This window comes from Cyprinodon variegatus, unplaced genomic scaffold (genome assembly GCF_000732505.1).
Source record: "Cyprinodon variegatus isolate N-32 unplaced genomic scaffold, C_variegatus-1.0 Scaffold30, whole genome shotgun sequence".
Taxonomy (NCBI): domain Eukaryota; kingdom Metazoa; phylum Chordata; class Actinopteri; order Cyprinodontiformes; family Cyprinodontidae; genus Cyprinodon; species Cyprinodon variegatus.
Window position 1 is genome coordinate 1424612 of NW_015150483.1, and position 11160 is coordinate 1435771.

Here is an 11160-nt window from a genome sequence, read left to right on the forward strand (position 1 = left end):
CCCCACCTGCAAATGTTTGTATCTCAACTAGAATATACACTTTCATTATTTGTTTGGAAACTAAATGTGTTAAGAACTAAATTAGACCGTTGCTAAGTCTCTGGCTAGCTGTTAGCAAAGCAATGCTAGCGCCTTAGCTGCGCCTTTATTTGATTAACTACGTTAGTTGGGTCAGTCGTTGGGTTTTATCGGCTTATTGTGAAGAAATGACGAAGGCTATTTCGTCTGTGTGAAAATGATGAGATGTTGCGCGACTTCTTATAACTTTGAAGTAGAAAACAGCTTTCAGAGACAGCAGTTGATGCTGCCTATTGACTTTGGGAGAGGCTCAACAGGTGACTGCTAGCACGGCTAATGTAAGCTTCCTGATAACTTCTGTTGGTTTTCCTGTATTCAGATACAAAAATGTTCAACTAATTCAGATGAATGTGTTTTTGTAAGAGCTATGGGCTTATTACCCAGTGTTAAAACCATAAAAATAATGATGATTTATTTCTAGCCCTTCCTTACTACACTGTTTGCTCTCTGTATGTGAGAAATCCATTGTACGATGCTATACTAGGCGCTTTAATAATAGTAAAGTTTTAAAGAAGTGTCAAAACATTTGGCCATTTATACAGTTATGTATGTAAATTGAAAATGAAGTGCATTTTAGATTTTTAATACGGTTCTTAAGATGATTTATCCAGTAAGAGTAAAAAATTCACAAAATTCATCCCAAAACTGTCATATTTTCTTCCTTATTTCCTTTTGTTGTAAATATTGCCATCATTTTTTTTAGTAATTCTTTGTGAACTATCATGTTTTTTTTTCGGTGATTGTAATGAACTATTATTTACTTTGATTATTTTGAATAGAGCCATAAGGCCAAATGTTAGTGGGGAAATTATAATATGGAAAGCACTGGGGTTTAAAGAGAACTTGATTTGATTGAATACATTAAATTATCCTGTCTGTTATGAAGATTTAATGTAAAAAAACAAAAAAAACAATCCAGATTTTTTTAATTTCAGGATGGACTTGTTGGGTTTCTGTAGTTCAGAGTGTTGTCATCCTGTCCCTGTTTGTCCTTAGATGTATACTCTAAGCTGATAAACTGGCAGATTGTGCAATGGTGCTGTCAACAAAGATCTTTTTATTGTTTATAACAGTAGGGCCTGCCAAAATGTTTTACAGCTTGCATTTAGCCTAGTTTCATGCAGCTTTGATATATATATATATATATATATAATATAATATAATATAATTAGATTTATTTTCAAGCCATATTGCCTTAGTTCAGTTCTGAAATTCAATCATAAAAAAATAAATATATTTATACCTTTAAGCTGCTAGTTTTTGAGTTTCTGTCATTTTGAAAATGGTACATTTTGTGCGATTTTACTTATATGCTCTTTAACTCTTGTAGAAAAGGACACCAATTTTTGTTTCAGTAAGAAAAACATGGGAGTAAACTTTATGGTATGATGTATTAAAAATCCCTGTCACCTCAGGTAAATTTAAGCTGTCTAAGCAAAGGTTTGACCATTTTATATTTGGCTAAAAAGCTCATGATGAATTAATTAGCTCATAATTGAAAACTGTAACAGTTAATATTATTTCTGACAAAAATGCATTCAACTTTAGGTTTGGACATCTTAAAAGTGTCAACCTCTGTTTTTAGAGATGGTGCTGTTTACAGCACCTGTTTGAAACCTTTTTTAGGTTAAACATTAAATAATTTTTATTAAAAACTCTGAATTTTAAAACGGCTTTAAAATGAATCTTGTAGTTTTTGAGAAAATCAAACCTGAATTCCTGAATTTCTTATTATCGAAAATTATTTAAATCTCAACTGAAACATTATGCAATCAGGTTTCCTTTTTTCTAGGGATATTATTGGGATATTGGATACGTAAATATGGGATATATTGGATATGAAGCCGCTGCTTTGTTTAGAAAAATGGGAGGTTCATGCCTGTGCCAGCAGGTCACATGTACCTAACTGGTGTATGAGTCCGTCACAGAACTTGAGATGCTGAAGTGAAAAATGTCAGTGGTGTCAATAGTTTTTTTTTTTAAGCTTCAGAAATAGATAGTTGAACTGCTTTTTGGTGGAGAGGTGGGAGAAAACTACACAGGACCTGTAAGTAGATCCATGGAAAGAATGCTGGTATTTGTCATCTGCCATTTTATTTGTAGGATATTGGCATATTGGATATTGGCCAGAATCTCAGTATGTCGCATCCCTAATGTTTTGTTTATGTTTACAGACTTGGGTTATGTGAAATAGAAACAGAAAAGAAAAAGATCTCATTAGACTTCATAATTACATCCCGTTTGATTTTGATTTTCACTCAGATATTTAAATGTTCTGTCTGAAAACATTACTAGAACAGGTCCATTGAAGTCTTATTTTAGACAGGGAAACTTTGACGTCTCTCATTACATATGGCTCCCGAACTTATAGATCATAAAAACAGATTCTCTGCACTTCTACTGATTTGTGACTTATCAAAGCAATACTCTAAGACGCCTGTTATCACATGTAGCCACTGGCACATATTTGCTGTCTTCTTCATTAGTTGGTACTGAGAGTTTTCAAATGTTTCTCCTTGTCTTAAAACGTCTTGGATATACAGTTTTCCTTGAACAGTTTGGCTGTTGATGCTGATTAGGTCTACATCATAGGACGTTTAACTTGCAAATAATCTCTGCCAGTGTTTTTTCTGAATACACCTGAAAAGACAAGCCAAGTACTACCTTTGCACTAACATCAAAGTGTAATTGCAAATAGAGGTTGCTGAAGTTTTTCATGCAACTCTCTCATCATTATAAAATTCTATTGAAACGTTTGTCTGTAACTCAGATTCCAGTCATGTTTCCAGGCAAATAGCGATGTCAGTTGAGGAGTGGCTGTTTCATCTGCTCCATTACATCTCAGCCATTTTGCACTCTAGCCATAGACTTGCTGCCTCCACCTCAGCACTTGACTGGGTCACGTTGTAATAATTGTGCTTGGCAAGTGTGCCCTGGTAGAAAAGTCCAATTTCTCTGACTCTGGGTCTCACCCTATCAGCACAGGTTCTCACAGGGTTTTACTTTGAGGCCCGTATAAAAGAGAAATTGTTATACATTGTTTTACTCTTTAGTCAGTATCTTTATCTGGTACTGTTTTTAGTATTATAGGGACCTCTGAGTAAAAAAAAAAAGAAAATAGCAACTATAGTTTATGATGCTACTTTTTGTGGAATTAAGCTATTACTTAAAGGAATTTTTTGTTGCATATATCATCAGTTAAAATGTAAACCCTTATATGCACAAGTGACAGGACCCTACACTCTTCCATAAGTAGGTTAACAGTCAGTGTACCTTAGAATCAGTGTGTTTTTATGCTTTTTCAGTCAGTTTAGTTGCAGATGATAATTTCCAATATGTTTTGGAAGGTAACTGCATCCACACAAAAATATTTTTTTAATGGTTCAAATTGTCAAGAAATTGTGCCATAGTAAGAGAATAATGATCAATATCCATTCTGTGTGTTTTCTTGTAAGAGTGTTTGTGTGAAACAACAGTATTTGCATGTTTGTAACGGTCCTGGACCCTCACAATTGTTGCAGACTACGTGTTTCGGACTGTAATCGTTGCACGCAAGTACATGACCTCACAATCATTGTTAGTTGGGTAGAGCTTGGCATGTCTTTCTCTTTGGTTGAGCATGTTTTGTCTTCCCTGCTGGTGATTTGTGAGTTTGGACCTTCTACCATCTACCCATTGCTTCTAAGACCAGAGTTTGATTTCAACTTCTGTTTGGGCTGAAAAGATCCTCTGCGAACCATATTGAGGAAGAAACTTCAACCATTGGTGATATCACTCTTGAATTCAGGGTGCTGACAAAACAAAAGAAGTATGCCATCAGGGTGGAAATATCAACGATGTACCTTAAAGCAGTGTTTCTTCTCTGAGATTGAAGTTTTCAGATGTAGGGTCCAACACCTCGTCTAGGGCTGGGCGACTAATCACATTTGCAATATAATTGCAATTTAGCAAGACATATTGTTCAAATCGCAGATTCACTGATTTATATTGAGGTTTTTTCATAGATAGTATGCCAAGTCATGCCAAGTTTTTAAAACACTGCTGGCATATTAAAATATTAGTGATATATTTACATATATCTAAAGAAATAACTACATGTATCCGCTGTTTTTAACGGATATTATAATAAAATTTTGTTGCTTGTTTTCCTCGGGTTTAGTGAAAATGTCAGCACCATAGCCTTTCAGGTTGTAGTCTTATGTGATCATTGTTTTTAGCTTTGCTAACAGATCTCTGTAGTATAAAAACTAAACCAGGTGGATTCAGTTTGGGTTGTTTTGTTTCAGCTGTTTACTGCTTAAACGCCTAAGGATTGTACAGGATTGTGGAAGCTCATTAGCTAAATGATGCAGCATAACTCTAACATATAGGATTTGTATGTGTTGTCTAATATTGTGCAGCACCAGCCCCTAATAGGATTGACTTTAACCTACAGTTGTAACAAAATAACTCAAGATAATAGAACATGTTCTGCTGCAAACGTCTGCGAGTTGGACACCATTTGGCCTTGTGGTTCACTGAGTGACTCAAATAAGCCTTTGCACCGTTCTCCACAACGGTATGTCTGGCTTGATCAATTTCTTACTGGTCAGCAGATTGTGGGTGATGGTGGTTTGGATGATACTCTCGTGAAACAACTGCTGACACGACTGTGACTGGACCCCATGGCTTCTCATACACTCAGCCGGTGTCCTTGTAGTAGTTTCTGGTGACGCGTGTGTTTGGGTTTCCCCCCCCACACATCATGACGACATGTTCCGTGGTATTATTGGACACAAAGCAATGCATTGCTTGTTATCACGAGTTAACATTTTGCCTCCATTAAGATCTGTTTGATGTCTGTTGAATGATCTCCATGTCTGACTTAAGAAAGGAGAAGTGAGGTTTGGGTCATGTATCAGCCGTATTACCTGCCACGACGTCCTCTCCTTTTGTCGCTGTTCCTTATTAGAGGAATTTTGTTCCCTGTAACGTTAGAGCTTTGTGTATCTTCACACATCGGGTCCATTGTCTGATATATCCAGTCTGTTAGAGAGAATTCATGTTTGTGCCCTAGTTCTGTGACCATGTGTGGCACCTGTTTACATTGTTTAGCTCACGTGGTCGGTCTGCTGTCTTTTATTAGCAACTTATTATGTAAAAAAAGAGATTGCTGATTTTATCTGGGATAAAAGGAGTGTGGACCTTTCAGAAAACCTGTCTGAATGGCATAGCAGCATGAAGATAAGTGACAGCATATCTGTGCTAATTGTTGACATACATCTGATGAACAGGTCACTTGCACGTCTGGATTTTTTCTTCTTTAACAGCAAGTTTTCTTCATCAAATAAAGAAAAAGATCGGCCTGTAGTAAGGCATTAGATGTGGCATAGCTTGGACTGTAGCCAGCAGAGGCACCTTATTAAACCTTAGACTAGGTTCTCCACTGCGAGTTCATTGCTTCATTGCTTTTTTTTAAGAGCCATCTGCTCTCTGCTATGTTTACCTGAAAGCCTCGCAAATTTCTGGTAGTATATTATTATATTATGAATTTGGGGCGGTGGTGATGTCACACTGTGAGTGAGAGCGATTTTGACATTTTAGCTTCTTACTGCAGTGAGAACATTGACGCCAAAGTGTGATTTGATGACAGCCTCTTGCGGTCATTTCTCTACCCATCTGCATTCAAAGCAAACACGAATGCAGCACCTCTCAAATTTGAGGTGCCTGAAAGGTATTACGGTAATCTTCTACAGATTATATGCTAGCAGGATGACAGATGACAGGTGGAGATTATGAAAGGTTATAAAATAGCAGCAGTTCTTGTTAAGATGAAGTTAAATCTTTCTTTCTGACTCTGAGTGAAACAGAGATGGTCAGAGATGGTTCGAAAAGAAGTGAAACATTTGTGGTTGTGTCCTTCGTTCGAACACACAGAGGGGGACGGGGCTGTGGAAATGGTCACAGTGGGTTGTTGGGAGTTGCCGGTGTGACTTATGTTTACATTGTGCTGCTACCAGGCCTGTTACCTTTGTCAGCATGCTGTGATTCAAATCGGCCTTGTCTTGGCCCTATCATGTCCTGGGTGAAAATGGGATGCAGGTAGAGATGGGATTTGATTTTAGTGGGATTTAGATTTGTGGGGGGGGGGATTAATAAAAACAAAACAAAAATTTTTTGCATTTGATCCTTTTGTTTGACTGAAAGACCTTTTTCTTTTCTAAATGATTTCCCTTATGGGAAAGCTTTTGTGTCTGTTTCAAGGACTCAGATCTTTTTGTCGACAATGGCAGGTTTTAACTGGTTGGACTGGATTGTTGCTTTGCATGTGGATCGCCTATTTTGTTTGGCAAGCCTCGTATCTCAGCCCCGGCTCATTTTGTTTACCTCCTTTCGCTCACCTTAAACGTCCAGGCATCATTGTGGAAAATGTTTTGTTTTCAAGCTGTTTTGTCTTTGATTAGAAAGAAGGAACAAACTAACTGTCCTCTCTGTTTGTTCAATAACATCATAGATTTACATCTCTTCTAATGGGCACTAATGCAATCCCTTGTTTTAACTTAATCTGACAGGCTTTGGTTTGCTTTCCATAGAGAAAGAGTAGAACAAGTGTTTCTCATCTGCTCTCTCTCACTTTAGACCTATGATACAGAGACATGCTGCTGTTTTTAGCTGCGGAAACCCTTCACCACTAGCTGTAAAGAGATTCATCGAATTAAGTAATTGTCTTAGCCTCCTTAGAATTATGTAAATATTTACATAAGAAAATATATTGTCTTTTAGTGTCACATTTCTATCTGCTAGCAGCCTTGATTCTTGCCTTTTTAGTACCATTTACATGATGCTCATCTATACTCCTAAAACTGAATACACCTGAAAAGACAAGCCAAGTACCACCTTTGCACTAACATCAAAGTGTAATTGCAGATAGAGGTTGCTTAAATTTTATCATGCAACTCTCTCATCTTCAATAATATTCAATTGAAACATAGTCCAGCCAATCATTGCTCTGAAGACAAATTGTTTTGACTCTAAGATCTTGTCCTGTTTTCCAGATTGTGCTGTGAACGTTCACAAGAGCTGCAAATCTTTGCTTGGCGAGTGCACCAGCAGCAAGAACAAGGTAAACATTATACTTCAGACCAGATAAGAGCACCAAGGCCGAGGTTTTGGCCACATTAGCACCTTAATAATTAATGTTGTAGACGCATGTCCACAGACACCTTGACCTTTTGAAATAAATAAATAAGCAGTTTAAAGATTGTAACAAAAACAGTCGTTGTTGTACAAGTAACTTTTTGTCAGAGTATGTTGATAGTATTTCCACATTGCACACGGTACTACACATTTATGGATTTGAAATCTAAACTCTGTAAAGTATGTTTAGAGATGCAAAAATCCACTAGAATCAGTTGATTTTAATTGACAGGGATCGAGTGGATAGATCCTAACTTCAGATCAGTCGAAGCTTCAGCTTCATTTAGAAATAGAAGTCCATCATCCAAACACAACGCGCTAGCTGTGCAAGAAATGCAGCACATTATAGTATGGATTATATTAAGAATGTATTTTGATTATATAATTATACTGTCCAAGGTGTCTGTTCCCCTTTTTAGTAGAACTAAACTCACAGCTCTTCATTATTGGTTGTGCAAAGAGTTTGAGTATTGGTTTAGTCATACCATAGTCTACCTAATACTAATGCTCACCCTACTGAACACACTTTGGTGTGAAAGGTATTACTGAAGGAAGGAGATTCAAAGTATCGTTGAGGCGTTGAAAGGTTTAGGAGGCTTTGTTTTTGACCAAAGTAGGTCAGCTCTACTTTCAAATGAGGGAGATTGGAGCAAATATCAGGAAGCTGATGGTTTTAGAGCAAACTTATATTCATTTAATTAGGATTTGTGTTATTCTTACTGCTGGGGATGCTCACATTGACAAAACACAAAATCTTTAAAGATTTCCACTGAGAATCACACACAGATCCATCCATTAACTTTTTGTGGTGTTTCTGTCAACCTTTCCACTGAGCCTCTCTTGCTTTGGGCTGATGTTTGAAGTTTACAAAATTCTTGCCTCTGAATTTTAAGCATAGCTTGGCTTATGCAAGAAATTAAGGTTGTGTGAAAATGTGCTTTTATTCACCCTGACCTTTGACCTACAGCAGCAAGACAAACATTTTTTCAATCAAAAAATAAAAGGTAGATTGGTTGTACTTGTAGAACGCCTTTTTTAATGTTGCACTGTTCATTGTCACTTGTGCACCTATAATGTGTAAAAAGCTCTGAAACCTCATTACACTGACACATTCAGTTTTATTTAATTCAAGGAGAATCAATCACATTTATTCTGTTTTATGGATTTGAGCTTCTGATTTTTAAAATCTGAACTTAACCACATGTAAACCCGCAAAATAACAGAAATGACTTCAGTTGAATGTAAGCTTTAAATATCCCTATGTTCTGGCCTTTTAAATACACATTGGTCTGTGCACCCAGAAGCATCACATCCATGTTTTTTTTTTTTGTCAAACGGGGCACTTTCATTCTTACTAAAACAAAACAAAACAAAGCAAAGAAAAACTGTGGAAGATCAACAGATTAACTCCAAACAAGTCAGTGGTGATGATTCATAAGGTGTAGAAAGTCACACTTGTCTATAAATAGCTGTGTGTTGGTAAAAGGATGCTTGCATTGGCGCTGCTGGAGGACTTTGCTAGTGGAAGAATGCAGAGAGAGTGCGTGTTTGACCTCCTGCCACATGATGATGGATGCTAGCTGCATGGTTTAGTTTGACCAGCATCACAGAGGCCAGTTCGGTGTCTCCCTATGTGGTCTTTCCAAGCAGAGTGTTTCAGTGAGCTGATTGATGGCCCAGTATCTAACAGTCATCTTGGAGCCACCCCATGCCTGCCATTTGGGACAACCTCATCCGAATGGTTCTTAGATACTTAACAGTCTATTAACTGCACCTAACTGTTAACTGGCTTCTGTTTTTGTATTTCCTATTTTATTTTTGGATGTCCTTAATTGTTACTTCATTGCGTTTTGTGGTGACACGTTCCTAATCTAAATATAGTGGTATAATCATGTGAATTAAAGCGACACATCCCAATAATTTAGTTCAGAGAACCGTTTAGACTTCACACAAAATATGGAAAACAAAAATTGACAGACTTTTATTTTCCGCCACTTTATTTTTTGACAAAGAGTTTGTTAACCTGCTCTAACAAGCATCCTTGAGGTGTGTCGATAAAGTCTCTGTGATGGCCTGAAAGCACAGTCGCTGTGGTTATATGCAAATGTGCTGGGAGCCTTTCAGGTAATTACACTGATTTTAAATCTAGGATTTGGAACCGGGCGACAAAAAGTACAATGAGACTGAAAATATGAAGGAATATGAAAAATAAATGTGTCAACACTCTTTTTATGAAGTGCTTTGTCATACAATTAGGCAGATAAGTGCTGCACAGGTTAATAAAAATATAATAGGGTTGAATCATGATAATGAAAGCAGTTATCAATAACAGTGTAATAAAAAAAGCAATAAAAAAAATGGTGCAAAGACCAACCTGCTATTCATCCTCTGGGGTCGAAGAAACATAAGAAACATTCTTAAAGATCGTTTAATTCATAAAGTTTTCTGATAAACCTTACAGAGAGGTAATTGTTCTAATAGAGACAATATAATTATTCCCAGTATAAAAGAAAATCTTTGTTTGGGCCTCTTTCATGTTTACGTTTTCAGAAAATCTCATTGTCTAATCAATTTCACATCTCGCATATATGTTTATATAAAACGTAACGAAAGCAACACTGTTTTCTTAGTACGGTAATTTATCTGATGGGAATATTGGCTCACTATCAATTTGAATTTATTTTTAGTCTGTCTTCACTGGAAAAAATCGAAATCTAGATAAGTCATTATCATTTTCTTAAAATAAGTAAATTTGTTGTTGGATTGAGGAAGTAAAAGACATTTTGCCAATGGAACAAGACAATTTACATTTAGAATAAGAAAACATAATTGCATTGTCTTATTTCAAGTGCATATTATCTAATTATCTTATTTTAAGAGTAAAAATACTCATTCCATTTACAAACTATCTCATTTACCTACTCAAATTAAGGGTAAATATATTAAAGTTAAGAAATGTTTTACTTATTTCTAGATTGTTTTTCCAGTGTAGAAGTCTGTGTCTTCAAAAGGTTGGCTAGGACAATAGATAGAGGGTCAGTTATCAGGTACGTTTCTTTAATTTGGGTGTTGATTTAAAAATGTTAGCATCACGGCGACCCTGAAATAAGACATGCTAGCTCCTTTCCAACAGGTAATATAGTTGTAAGCATATCTCTGACTAATATAGTCCCATTTTATATGACTAGACAGTTAAATATGTCAAGTCTATGTAGAAAATTTAAAGTATGGATTTTGAATATTTATGCTCTTATAGAGAAGTGAAGCATAACAGGTGTGCAGCTTTGCTTCATCATTTTAATTTGTGCCTGTTATCTCCAATTGGTGCTTTTGCAGCTTCAGCACAGTATATTGTTATAAGATTTGTATTTTGATGGTAAACAGAACACCTTTAAATTCTTGTATCAACTCAGTTGACTGACTGTCCTATTTTATTTTTCACACAGAGAGATCCTCACTTGAGGGGCGGTGGTTCAGCATCTCCTAACCTTGGTAAGCAGAACATTTCAATTGCTGGTATAAGACTCATTTTCTCATCAACCTAATAGGGTTTAGGCTAGTAGATTGGCCATTTTAAAATCCATCTGTGTGTGTCTTTACGGGTGTATGTTTGTGTGTAGGGTGGGTAGATTGGTCTCCTACAGTTAGTAGATAAAGGTGATGATTAGCCATGAAGGAGATTCAGGCTCTGCACCCATTTCTCTATATATTCCAATGCAAATATTTTATAAACACAACAAACAAGTAATAAGCTACAAAATCTGATGCTTGTTTGTCAGTATTTTCATTTGTAATTTTCAGTTACTCTTTACTACTGTAAAAATTCCACTTCTGCTTAATGTTTTTGATGCAAAACTACCTTGTTGTAATTCTAAACTAAGTTTTGTTTTATAGACATTAGGCTTC

The 11160-nt window shown here is 36.3% G+C and overlaps 1 protein-coding gene across 1 annotated transcript in view; it reads left to right on the forward strand.

The window, feature by feature from the left end:
* Nucleotides 1–11160, forward strand: part of arhgef18 (Rho/Rac guanine nucleotide exchange factor 18) — a 57394-nt gene that overhangs the window by 20842 nt on the left and 25392 nt on the right. The window contains exons 10-11 of the mRNA XM_015399996.1: nucleotides 7113–7180; nucleotides 10701–10746. Coding sequence (XP_015255482.1) covers nucleotides 7113–7180; nucleotides 10701–10746 — 114 coding nt within the window. The remainder of the gene's footprint in view (nucleotides 1–7112; nucleotides 7181–10700; nucleotides 10747–11160) is intronic.